The sequence below is a fragment of the Chiloscyllium plagiosum genome, unplaced genomic scaffold (assembly GCF_037043375.1).
Source record: "Chiloscyllium plagiosum isolate Xiang-an unplaced genomic scaffold, Cpla_swu_hap1 HiC_scaffold_38, whole genome shotgun sequence".
Taxonomy (NCBI): Eukaryota; Metazoa; Chordata; class Chondrichthyes; order Orectolobiformes; family Hemiscylliidae; genus Chiloscyllium; species Chiloscyllium plagiosum.
In genome coordinates this window covers 18,895,159-18,908,983 of record NW_028270176.1, presented here as the reverse complement: position 1 = coordinate 18,908,983, position 13,825 = coordinate 18,895,159, and the positions used below count along the sequence as shown (strand labels likewise).

The 13,825-nt window shown below is 48.3% G+C and overlaps 1 protein-coding gene across 1 annotated transcript in view; it reads left to right on the top strand.

Moving 5' to 3' along the window:
• The window catches only part of LOC122547501 (IgGFc-binding protein-like), a 159,684-nt gene that overhangs the window by 102,895 nt on the left and 42,964 nt on the right, over positions 1–13,825 (top strand). The window contains 2 exon segments of the mRNA XM_087980826.1: positions 7,760–8,358; positions 10,846–11,413. Coding sequence (XP_087836952.1) covers positions 7,760–8,358; positions 10,846–11,413 — 1,167 coding nt within the window.

The window sequence follows — 13,825 nt, the reverse complement described above, 5'->3', positions numbered from 1 at the left end:
CCTCCCACACTCCAAAGATGTGCAGGTTAGGGTGGATTGGTCATGGGAAATTGTCCCATAATATCCCAGGGATGTGCAGGTTAGGGTGGATTGGCCATGCTAAATTGTCCCATAGTGCCCAGGGATGTGCAGGTTAGGGTGAATTGGCCATGGGAAATTGTCCCATAGTCTCCAGGGATGTGCAGGTTCGGGTGGATTGGTCATGGGAAATTGTCCCATAGTGTCCAGGGATGTGCAGGTTCGGGTGGATTGGCCATGGGAAATTGTCCCATAGTGCCCAGGGAAGTGCAGGTTAGGGTGGATTGGCCATGGGAAATTGTCCCATAGTGTCCAGGGATGTGCAGGTTAGAGTGGATTGGCCATGGGAAATTGTCCCATAGTGTCCAGGGATGTGCAGGTTAGGGTGGATTGGCCATGGGAAATTGTCCCATAGTGCCCAGGGATGTGCCGGTCAGGGTGGAGTGGCCATTGGAAATTGTCCCATCGTGTCCAGGGATGTGCAGGTCAGGGTGGAGTGGCCATTGTAAATTGTCCCATAGTGTCCAGGGATGTGCAGGTCAGGGTGGAGTGGCCATGGGAAATTGTCCCATAGTGCCCAGGGATGTGCAGGTTAGGGTGAATTGGCCATGGGAAATTGTCCCATAGTGTCCAGGGATGTGCAGGTTCGGGTGGATTGGCCATGGGAAATTGTCCCATAGTGTCCAGGGATGTGCAGGTTAGGGTGGAGTGGCCATGGGAAATTGTCCCATAGTGCCCAGGGATGTGCAGGTTAGGGTGGAGTGGCCATGGGAAATTGTCCCACATTGTCCAGGGATGTGCAGGTTAGGGTGGAGTGGCCATGGGAAATTGTCCCATAGTGCCCAGGGATGTGCAGGTTAGGGTGGACTGGCCATGGGAACTTGTCCCATAGTGTCCAGGGATGTGCAGGTTAGGGTGGAGTGGCCATGGGAAATTGTCCCATAGTGCCCAGGGATGTGCAGGTTAGGGTGGAGTGGCCATGGGAAATTGTCCCATATTGTCCAGGGATGTGCAGGTTAGGGTGGAGTGGCCATGGGAAATTGTCCCATAGTGCCCAGGGATGTGCAGGTTAGGGTGGAGTGGCCATGGGAAATTGTCCCACATTGTCCAGGGATGTGCAGGTTAGGGTGGAGTGGCCATGGGAAATTGTCCCATAGTGCCCAGGGATGTGCAGGTTAGGGTGGACTGGCCATGGGAACTTGTGCCATAGTGCCCAGGGATGTGCAGCTTAGGGTGGATTGGCCATGGGGAATTGTCCCATAGTGTCCAGTGATAGAACATAGAACATAGAACATAGAATATAGAACATTTCAGCGCAGTACAGGCCCTTGGCCCTCGATGTTGCGCCGCCCTGTCATACTAACCTGAAGCCCATCTAACCTACTCTATTCCATGTACGTCCATATGCCTGTCTAATGACGACTTAAATGCACTTAAACTTGGCGAATCTACCAGCGTTGCAGGCAAAGCATTCCATACTCTTACTACTCTCTGTGTAAAGAAACTACCTCTGACATCTGTCTTATACCTATCTCCCCTCACTTTAAAGTTGTGTCCCCTCGTGTTTGCCATCCCAATACTTGGAAAAAGCCTCTCCCTGTCCACCCTATCTAACCCTCTGATAATCTTGTATGTCTCTATTAAGTCACCTCTCAACCTTCTTCTCTCTAACGAGAACAGCCTCAAGGCCCTCAGCCTCTCCTGGTAAGATAGACAGTAGACAATAGGGGCAGGAGTAGGCCATTCAGCCCTTCGAGCCTGCACCGCCATTCAATATAATCATGGCTGATCATTCCTAATCAGTATCCTGGTCAGTGGAGTTGTGGATATTCCTTCCATACCAGGCAACATCCTAGTAAATCTCCTCTGCACCCTTTCCAAAGCTTCCACATCCTTCTTATAATGCGGTGACCAGAACTGTACACAATACCCCAAGTGTGGTCTTACCAGAGCTTTGTACAGCTGCAGCATGACCTCCTGGTTCCGGAACTCAATCCCGCTATTAATAAAGGCAAAACACTGTATGCCTTCTTAACAACCCTGTCAATCTGGGTGGCAACTTCCAGGGATCTGTGTACTTCTCTGCTCATCTGCACTCCCAAGAAACATACCATTAGCCCAGTACTTTGCATTCTGATTACTCCATCCAAAGTGTATCACCTCACACTTGTCCACATTAAACTCCATTTGCCACCTCTCAGCCCAGCTCTGCATCCTATCCATGTCTCTCTGCAACCTACTACATCCTTTGTCACTATCCACAACTCCACTGACCTTGGTGTCGTCCGCAAATTTACTAACCCACCCTTCTAAGCCCACATCCAGGTCATTTATAAAGATGACGAATAGCAGTGGACCCAATACTGACCCTTGCGGTATATCTCTAGTAACTGGACACCAAGATGAACATGTTCCATTAACTACAACCCTCTGTTTTCTTTCAGCAAGCCAATTACTGATCCAAACTGCTATGTATCCCACAATCCCATTCCTCCACATTTTGTATTATAGCCTACTGTGGGGAACCTTATCGAACGCCTTGCACCACATCCATATACGCCACATCAACCGGTTTACTCTCATCTACCTGTTTGGTCACTTTGTCAAAAAACTCAATAAGATTCGTTAGGCACGACCTACCCTTCACAAAACTGTGCTGACTGTCCCTGATCAGATTATTCTTTTCTCGATGGTTATAAATCCTATCTCTTATAACCTTTTCCAACACTTTACCAACAACTGAAGTGAGACTCACTGGTCTGTAATTACCAGAGTTGTCTCTACTACCCTTTTTGAACAAGGGAACCCCATTTGCTATCCTCCAGTCCTCAGGCACTATTCCTGTAGACAATGATGATTTGAAGATCAATGCCAAAGGCTCGGCAATCTCTTCCCTTGCTTCCCAGAGGATCCTTGGATAGATCCCATCCGGCCCAGGGGACTTGTCTATTTTCACACTCTGCAGTATTTCTCATACCTCTTCCTTCTGAACCTCAATCTCTTCTAGTCTAGATGCAAGTATCTCTGTATCTTCCTCGCCAACATTTTCACTTTCTATAGTGAACGCTGTCGAAAAATATTTATTTAGTGCTTCCCCTATCTCCTCTGACTCCACACACAACTTCCCACTATTATCCTTGATTGGCCCTAATTTAACTCTCGTCATTCCTTTATTCCTGACATACCTATGGAAAGACTTAGGGTTAACCCTGATCCTATCCACCAACAACTACTCATGTCCCCTCCTGGCTCTTCTGACCTCTCCTTTTAGGTCTTTCCTGACTTCCTTGTAACCCTCAAGCTCCCTAACTGAGCTTTCACATTTTGTCCGAACATAAGCCGCCTTCTTCTTCTTGACCAGGGATTCCACTTCCTGAGTAAACCACGGCTCATGCGTTCTATATCTTCCTCCCTGCCTGACAGGTACATACGTATCTAGGACACACAGGAGCTTTTCCTTGATGTACAGGTTAGGGTGAATTGGCCATGGGAAATTGCACCAGATTGTCCCAGGGATGTGCAGGTTAGGGTGGATTCGCCATGGGAAATTACCCACAGTGTTAGGTTGCACAAGTCAGGTGGAAATGGGTCTGAGTGGGTTACTCTTCAGAGGGTAGTTGTGGAATTGTTGGGCCAAAGGGCCTGTTTCCATACTGCAGGGAATCTAATCAAACTAACCTTCCACCTATTGACCCCTCCCATCCCAGATATGATCTCCCGTCGGACAAAGATACAAAAGCTTAAACAAAGGGTGAATCGAAAGAGGTTCTTTAAGTACATTAAAAGAAAAAGAATAACTAGGGAGAGAATAGGCCCCTCAAGCACCAAAGTGGACACGTCTGTGTCGAAGAACAGGAGATGTATGAGGTCCTCAATCAATCTTTCTCCAGTGTCTTTACTGTAGAGAAAGACATGAGGAGTTAGAAACTTGGGGAAGGTTGTGGTGATACCTTGGGGCCAGTCCATATCACAGTAGAGATGGTGTCGGATGTATTAGAGTGTATGAAGGTGGATAAATCTCCTGGTCCTGACCAGCTACATCCATGAACATTGCAAGTGGCTGGAGAAGAAATTGTCGGGTTCTCTGGCTGATATTTTTGCCTCATCGTTATCCACGGGTGAGGCCATGGAAGGCTGGAAGGTAGCGAATGTTGTGCCGTTATTCAAGAAGGGCTGCAAAGAAAATCCTGGGAACAATGGAGCAGTTATCCTAACATCTGTGTTGGGTAAGAAACTTGGGAAGATTCTGAGGGATCAGATATGCCTGCATTTGGAAAGATAGGGTCGGGTGAGGAGTAGTCAGCATGGTGTTGTGAGTGGGAGGTCATGCCTCACAAATGTGTTGGAGTTCTTTGATGAAGTGACCAGGAAGGTTGATGTGGGCAGGGTGGTAGATGTAGTGTATATGGATTTCAGTAAGGCCTTTAATAAGGTTTCACATGGTAGGCTGTTCAGGAAGGTTAGATCACATGGATTACCGGGAGAGCTGGCAAATACGATCCATAATTGGCTTGGTGGTATGAAGCAGAGGGGACTAGTGGAAGGTTCCTTGTCGGCCTGGTGGCCTGTGATTAGGGGAGTTTCATGGTGAAAGGTAGAGCCTAAAGGAGTGTAGTGGAACAGAGGGATCTTGGAGTTCAGGTGCATGGTTCTCTGAAAGTGGAGTCATAGGTAGACAGGGCAGTGAACAAGGCTTTTGGCACACTGGCCCTCATCAGTCAGGGCACTGAGGGCAGAACTTGGCAAGTTATGTTGCAGTTGTACAGGACCTTGGTGAGGCCACACATGGAATATTGTGTTCAGTTTTGGTCACCTTGTAATAGGAAAAATGTTATTAAACTGGAAAGAGAGCAGGGGAAATTTACAAGGATGTTGCCAGGTCTCAATGGTCTGGGTTATAGGGAGAGGTTGGACAAGCTGGGATTCTTTTCATTTGAGTGTGGGAGACTGACGGGGTGATCTTGTCGAAGGGTATAAGGTCAGGATTGGCACTGAGAGGGTGAATGCGCTCAGTTTTTTTTTCCCAGCATCAGGGAATCAAGGCCGAGAGGGTGTCAGTTTCTGATGAGGGGGGAAAGGATAAAAGGGAACCTGAGGGGTAACTTTTTCACACAGAGGGTGGTACGCACATGGAATGAGCTGCCAGTGGAAGTGGTTGTGGCTGGTACATTAACAACATTCAGTGGTGACTGAGGTACATGGGGAATGATAAAACAAATCAAATCACAAATGAAAGAAAAGAAAACATCTTACAATCGTATAAAAGAGCCACTGATATCTGCTCTGTGTTTCCTGTTAACCAGCCAATCATTAACCTATTCCAATATAAAAAAAACCACACAACACCAGGTTATAGTCCAACAGGTTTAATTGGAAGCACACTAGCTTTTGTAGCGACGCTCCTTCATCAGATGATAGTGGAGGGCTCGATCGTAACACAGAATTTATCGCAATAATTTACAGTGTGATGTCACTGAAATTTTACATTGAAAAATTCATTGTTAAGTCTTTCATCTGTTTGAATACCGTGATAGTTTCACTTCTTTCATGTATAAATCAAAAACCATTTTTTAAAAGTTGCATTCTCAGGTTAGCTGTTAATAATGGGTGATAGCTAGATAATATGTTGAAGTTGTTGGCCCCCTGTGTTCTCTGTCTACGCCATGATGTTTAGACTGATTCTAATCTAAAAAGTGAGTTAAAAGTGAGTTTTACATGAGTGCATGCAGTTTTTGAGCAAAGTACAATGTAACTCTGCAAGTACAAATTCACCCACAAAATATATGTGTGCATGTGGGGCTTTGTCTGTCTGTGTGTATGTGTCTGTCTGGGGTGGGGGTTGTGAGTGTGGGAAAGTGTGTGTGTGTGTGTGTAGTGAGTGTAGAGTGTCTTAAGTCTGTGAGGGGGGTGCATGTGTGAGTGTGGGAGTGTGTGTGTGTGTATGTGTGTATGGGTGTCTGTGTGCGCATCTGTGTATATGTGTGATCGTGTGTCTGTGTGTATAGGAATGTGTGTGTGTGTGTTTAGGAGTATCTGTGTGTGTGTGTGTGTGTCTGTGTGTATATGTGTCTGTGTGTATAGGAATGTGTGTGTGTGTGTGTGTTTAGGAGTATCTGTGTGTGTGTCTGTGTGTATGTGTGTGTGTGTGTGTGTATGTGTGTCCGTGTGTATAGGAATGTGTGTGTGTGTATGTGTGTGTATAGTGCAATGGTGGTCACCTGTAATGTGACATGAACCCAAGGTCCCGGTTGAGGCCCTCCCTGTGGGTACCGAACTTAGCTATCAGCCTCTGTTCGGCCACTTTTCTCTGCTGCCTGTCCCGAAGTCCACCTTGGAGGATGGTCACCCGAAGGTCCGAGGCTGAATGTCCCGGACCACTGAAGTGTTCCCCGACTGGGAGGGAACCCTCCTGTCTGTTGATTGTTGTGCGGTGCCCATTCATCCGTTGGCGTAGCCTCTGCTCTGTTTCCCCAATGTACCATGCCTCCTGGCATCCTTGCCTGCAACGTATAAGATAGACAATGTTGGCTGAGTCACACGAGTACCTGCCATGTATAAGGTGGGAGGTGTTCCCAGGCGTAATAGTGGTATTTATGTCCACAATCTGACACGTCTTGCAGCGTCCACCGTGACAGGGTTGTATGGAGTTGTCCTGAGGGCCGGGCAGCTTGCTACAAACAATGACCTGTTTGAGATTTGGCGGTTGTTTAAAGGCAAGTAGTGGAGGTGTGGGGAAGGTCTTGGTGAGGTGCTCATCTCCATTGATAATGTGTTGCAGGTCACGAAGACCATGGTGTAGTTTTTCAGCTCCTGGGAAATACCGAACAACGAAGGGTACCCTATCGGCTGCAGCGTGTATATATTTTGTGGGGTGAACTTGTACTTGCAGAGTTACATTGTACTTTGCTCAAAAACTGCATGCATTCATGTAAAACTCCGTTATCTCACTTTTTAGATTAGAATCAATCCAAACATCATGGCATAGACAGAGAACACAGGGGGCTAACGCATTTAACATATTGTCTAGCTATCACCATTGTTAACAGCTAACCCGAGAATGCAAATTTAAAAAAAAGGTTTTATGATTTACACATGAAAGATGTGAAACTATCATGGTATTCAAATAGATCAAAGACATAATCAATTTTTCAGTGTATAATCTCAGTGACATCACACTGTAAATTTTTGCTATAAATTCTGTGTCAGGATTGAGCCGTCCAATATCACCTGATGAAGGAACGACGCTCCGAAAGCTAGTGTGCTTCCAATTAAACCTGTTGGACTATAACCTGATGTTGTATAATTTTTAACTGTGTACAAACCAGTCCAACAACAGCATCTCCAAACCATTCCAATATGTTACCCACTACAGTGTCAGCTTTATTTTCCCACAACCATCTTTGTTGTAACTGTCGATCGAACTCTTTCTGGAATCTAAGTACAGGATCAGAGTCAGAGATTTGCTGAAGACAGCTTTCCCAAGCAGTGACCGGTCAGAATAGAGCAGTGTGACCTGATGGAACCTGAGCATTCTGCTCAGTACAGTCCATCCCATCCTGTCGGTTAGTGACAGGTCATTGGGATAAGGATTGTCTCTGTGTTCAACGACAGACAGTGAAACTGAACAGAGCAATGGATTGCTGCTTCCAATGGTTTCCCATCTGGGCACATTGTGGGGAAAGATTTCCCTTTTGGATCACTGACTGTAATTCCCCTGACACCGTGTCATTTTGTGTTTCAGAGATGCAGTGTCCACCACACAGTCACTACCAGACCTGCACTAGCGCCTGCCCAGCCACTTGCACTGATCCTAACGCGCTGTTGTTTTGCAACGAGCCGTGCGTGGAGGGCTGCAAGTGTGACCCGGGTTACTTCCTGAGCGGAGGTGTGTGTGTGACCTCCGCTGAGTGTGGCTGCTCCTTCCAAGGTCGTTACTACAGCAAAGGTGAGAGTGTCATCCTGACTGAGAGCTGCAGTCAGAAATGTAGCTGCCTCAACGCCAGTGTTGGCATCAGCTGTTCCGCTTTCAGCTGTGGGCACCATGAAGATTGCCGCCTGGTGAACGGGGTACGGGGCTGCTACCCCAGAGCACGTGGCACCTGCTTCGCCTCCGGTGACCCCCATTACACCAGTTTTGACGGCAAGAGGTTTGATTTCCAAGGCTCTTGTAAATACACCTTCAGTAAGTCGTGTGGAGAGGCCGGGAACCTGACCGCATTCAGTGTTGATGTGGAGAACGATCATCGCGGATCCCAGGCTGTGACCTGGACACGTCTGGTTGAAGTTCAGGTGTATGGCCATCGGATCCAGGTGTCGAGGAGTCAAACGGGCAGCGTGCAGGTAAACACAAGGATATAGACATAGAACATAGAACAGTACAGCACAGAACAGGCCCTTCAGCCCACGATGTTGTGCCGATCATTGATCCTCATGTAAGGTAAACCTAATGTACGAACCCTCAAATATCTGTGACCGTATGCATGTCCAACAGTCTCTTAAATGTCCCCAATGATCCTGCCTCCACAACTGCTGCTGGCAACGCATTCCATGCTCTCACAACTCTCTGTGTAAAGAACCCGCCTCTGACATCCCCTCTATACTTTCTGCCAAACAGCTTAAAACTATGACCCCTCGTGTTAATCATTTCTGCCCTGGGAAATAGTCTCTGGCCATCAACTCTATCGATACCTCTCATTATCTTGTAAAACTCAATGAGGTCTCCTCTCTTCCTTCTCTTTTCCAATGAAAAAGTCCGACCTCAGTCAACCTCTCTTCATAAGATTAGCCCTCCAGTCCAGGCAGCATCCTGGTAAACCTCCTCTGAACTCTCTCTAAAGCATCCTCATCTTTCCTATAATAGGGCGACCAGAACTGGACGCAGTATTCCAAATGCAGTCTAACCAAAGTTTTATAGAGCTGCAACAAGATCTCATGACTCTTAAACTCAATCCCCCTGTTAATGAAAGCCAAAACACCATATACTTTCTTAACAACCCTGTCCACTTGGGCGGCCATTTTAAGGGATCTATGTACCTGCACACCAAGATCCCTCTGTTCCTCCACACTGCCAAGAATCCTATCCTTAATCCTGTACTCAGCTTTCAAGTTCGACCTTCCAAAATGCATCACCTCGCATTTATCCAGGTTGAACTCCATCTGCCACCTCTCAGTCCATCTCTGCATCCTGTCAATGTCCCGCTGCAGCCTACAACAGTCCTCTATACTGTCAACGACACCTCCAACCTTTGTGTCATCTGCAAACTTGCTGACCCATCCTTCAATCCCCTCATCCAAGTCATTACTAAAAATTACAAAGAGTAGAGGCCCAAGAACAAAGCCCTGTGGAACACCACTCACCACAGACGTCCAGACAGAATACTTTCCTTCCACTACCACTCGCTGTCTTCTGTCGACCAGCCAATTCTGTATCCAGACAGCTAAATTTCCCTCTATCCCATTCCTCCTGACCTTCTGAATAAGCCTACCATGGGGAACCTTATCAAATGCCTTGCTGAAGTCCATATAAACCACATCCACAGCTTGACCCTCATCAACCTTTCTAGTCACATCCTCAAAGAACTTGATAAGGTTTGTGAGGCATGACCTGCCCCTCACAAAACCATGTTGACTGCATTTAATCAAGCCATGCTCTTCCAGATGGTCATAAATCCTATCCCTCAGAATCCTTTCTAACATCTTGCAGACGACAGACGTGAGACATACCAGTCTGTAATTGTTAGGGATTTCCCTATTTCCTTCCTTGAAGAGAGGAATTACATTTGCCTCTCTCCAGTCCTCAGGTACGACTCCAGTGGAGAGCGAGGATGCAAAGATCTTCGCAAGCAGCGAAGCAATCACATTTCTCACTTCCCACAGCAGCCGAGAACAAATCTGGTCCGGGCCTGGCGACTTGTCAATCTTAATGTTTGACAAACTTTTCAGCACATCAGCTTCCTCTATCTCTATCCATTCCAGCATGCACACCTGCTCTTCAATGGTTTCATTCACTACAAAGTTCATTTCTTTCATAAAGACAGAAGCACAAAACTCATTTAGGGCTTCCCCTACCTCCTCAGACTCGATACACAAGTTCCCTATGCTATCCCTGATCGGCCCTACTCTTTCTTTGATCATTCTCTTATTCCTCACATACGTGTAAAATGCCTTTGGATTCTCCCTAATCCTTCTTGCCGATTCTCTCCTCAGACCATTTTTGAGCTCCTTCCTCGCCTGCCTGTAATCCTGTAGAGCTGAGCTTGACCCTAGATTCCTCCACCTTATGTAAGTTACCTTCTTCCTTTTGATGAGAAGCTCCTCCACTCTCGTCATCCAAGGTTCCTTTATCTTACCCCTTCTTGCCTGTCTCAGAGGGACATATTTATTCATCACTCGCAACAACTGTTCCTTAAACAGTCTCCACATGTCTATAGTGCCCTTTCCATGGAACAATTGCTCCCAGTCCATGCTTCCCAACTCAAGGGGGGCAACTAAGGACGGGGCAATAAATACTGGGTCCAGCCAATGACCCCCCACATCCAGTGAATGAAATAAAAGAAAGCACACATTGAGGCACATTCCTGACAGCAACAGTGAAGGTTTTGATGAAAGAGCGGTCCTGATTTTCCCTGATGTATCGGGAGGGTGTCAGTGCGGTTTGGAGAAATGGGTCCCTGGTGGAGGTGTTCCAGGAAGGGCAGAGTTCCGGGGGAATCCGAGAGCCATTTCCCCTGTTCCTGAGGGAGGGATATTGGGGGGAGGTGACAGTGATTTGTTGCTGTGTCCCCCCTATATCTGTCACAAGTCCAGCTTGTGTTTCTCTGTCGCCAGGTAAACGGAGAGAGTGTCAATTTGCCGGTGCGTTTAGAATCCGGGAAAGTCGATCTTTTCCAGAGCGGATCAGCGGCGGTGCTGGAGACGGAGTTTGGGCTCCGAGTGTCCTACGACTGGAGCCATTATGTGGTGGTGATGGTTCCCAGCCTGTATTCGGGCTCACTGTGCGGACTGTGTGGAAACTTCAACGGAGAGCCGGCAGACGATTTTGTGTCTCCCAACGGCACGGCGCTGTCTACAGCAGCAGTGTTCGGGAACAGCTGGAAAATCTCCGATCCCGAGGCGGTGTGCTCGGACGATCCGGGCTCGGTGATTGTGTGCAGTGACTCTGACCGCCGTCTCTTGAGCTCCGAAAGTTACTGCGGTGTTCTGAGCAACGTCAGTGGGCCATTCCACCAGTGCCATTCGGTGCTGAGCCCGATGGCTGCCCAGGAAAACTGCATCTTTGATCTGTGCGCCGTGGGAGTGAGCGGGGAGCTGCTGTGTCAGGCGATTGGATCGTACGCAGCAGAGTGTCAGAGACGGGGAGTGATGACCGGGGATTGGAGAAATGTCACTGGCTGCGGTAAGGACCAAAGTTGTCTTTGGGAGCCACTGGCCCCTGCTACAATCACGGTCACTTCGAGCTCGTGGTCACTGCCTTTGGCCGTTTCCATGGGGACATGGCAGGAGGTGGCCACTCAGCCCGTCATCAGGGAGGCAGCTCATGGCTGATCTGATTGCTCCACGTTCCTGCTAGCCCACTCCCTGATAACCTTTCAGCACTGGGTTTAGCATGAATCTAACCCCCTCTGCCTTAAACATATTCAGGGACTCTGCTCCCTGAGAGTGTGTGTACAGCCCAGTCCGTTACACAAATCGGGGCAGCAATGTGGCTCAGTGGTTAGCACTGCTACCCCCACAGCGCCAGGGACCCCGGTTCGATCCCACCCCCGGGGGACTGTCTGTGTGGAGATTGCACGATCTCCCCATGTCTGCGGGGGTTTCCTCCGTGTGCTCCGGTTTCCTCCCACACTCCAAAGATGTGCAGGTTAGGGTGGATTGGCCATGGGAAATTGTCCCATAGTGCCCAGGGATGTGCAGGTTAGGGTGGATTGGCCATGGTAAATTGGAGGAGAAAGTGAGGTCTGCAGATGCTGGAGATCAAAGTTGAAACTTTATTGCTGGAACAGCACAACAGGTCAGGCAGCATCCAGGGAACAGGAGATTCGACGTTTCGGGCACAGGCCCTTCTTCGGTAAATTGTCCTATAGTGTCCAGGGATGTGCAGCTTAAGGTGGAGTGGCCATGGGAAATTGTCCCATCGTGTCCAGGGATGTGCAGGTTAGGGTGGATTGGCCATGGGAAATTGTCCCATAGTGCCCAGGGATGTGCAGGTTAGGGTGGATTGGCCATGGGAAATTGTCCGATAGTGTCCAGGGATGTGCAGGTTAGGGTGGATTGGCCATGGGAAATTGTCCCATAGTGCCCAGGGATTTGCAGGTTAGGGAGGATTGGCCATGGGAAATTGTCCCATAGTGTCCAGGGATGTGCAGGTTAGGGTGGAGTGGCCATGGGAAATTGTCCCATATTGTCCAGGGATGTGCAGGTTAGGGTGGAGTGGCCATGGGAAATTGTCCCATCGTGTCCAGGGATGTGCAGGTTAGGGTGGATTGGCCATGGGAAATTGTCCCATCGTGTCCAGGGATGTGCAGGTTAGCATGGATTGGCCATGGGAAATTGTCCCATAGTGTCCAGGGATGTGCAGGTTAGGGTGGAGTGGCCATGGGAAATTGTCCCATATTGTCCAGGGATGTGCAGGTTAGGGTGGAGTGGCCATGGGAAATTGTCCCATCGTGTCCAGTGATGTGCAGGTTAGGGTGGATTGGCCATGGGAAATTGTCCCATAGTGCCCAGGGATGTGCAGGTTAGGGTGGATTGGCCATGGGAAATTGTCCCATAGTGTCCAGGGATGTGCAGGTTAGGGTGGAGTGGCCATGGGGAATTGTCCCATATTGTCCAGGGATGAGCAGGTTAGGGTGGATTGGCCATGGGAAATTGTCCCATAGTGTCCAGGGATGTGCAGGTTAGGGTGGAGTGGCCATGGGAAATTGTCCCATATTGTCCAGGGATGTGCAGGTTTGGGTGGATTGGCCATGGGAAATTGTCCCATAGTGTCCAGTGATGTGCAGGTTAGGGTGGAGTGGCCATGGGAAATTGTCCCATAGTGCCCAGGGATGTGCAGGTTAGGGTGGATTGGCCATGGGAAATTGTCCCATAGTGTCCAGTGATAGAACATAGAACATAGAACATAGAGCATAGAACATTACAGCGCAGTACAGGCCCTTGGCCCTCGATGTTGCGCCGCCCTGTCATACTAACCTGAAGCCCATCTAACCTACTCTATTCCATGTACGTCCATATGCCTGTCTAATGACGACTTAAATGCACTTAAACTTGGCGAATCTACCACCGTTGCAGGCAATGCATTCCATACTCTTACTACTCTCTGTGTAAAGAAACTACCTCTGACATCTGTCTTATACCTATCTCCCCTCACTTAAAAGTTGTGTCCCCTCGTGTTTGCCGTCCCCGTACTTGGAAAAAGCCTCTCTCTGTCCACCCTATCTAACCTCTGATAATCTTGTATGTCTCTATTAAGTCACCTCTCAACCTTCTTCTCTCTAACGAGAACAGCCTCAAGGCCCTCCGCCTCTCCTGGTAAGATAGACAATAGACAATAGGGGCAGGAGTAGGCCATTCAGCCCTTCGAGCCTGCACCGCCATTCAATATAATCATGGCTGATCATTCCTAATCAGTATCCTGGTCAGTGGAGTTGTGGATATTCCTTCCATACCAGGCAACTTCCGAATAAATCTCCTCTGCACCCTTTCCAAAGCTTCCACATCCTTCTTATAATGCGGTGACCAGAACTGTACACAATACCCCAAGTGTGGTCTTACCAGAGCTTTGTACAGCTGCAGCATGACCTCCTGG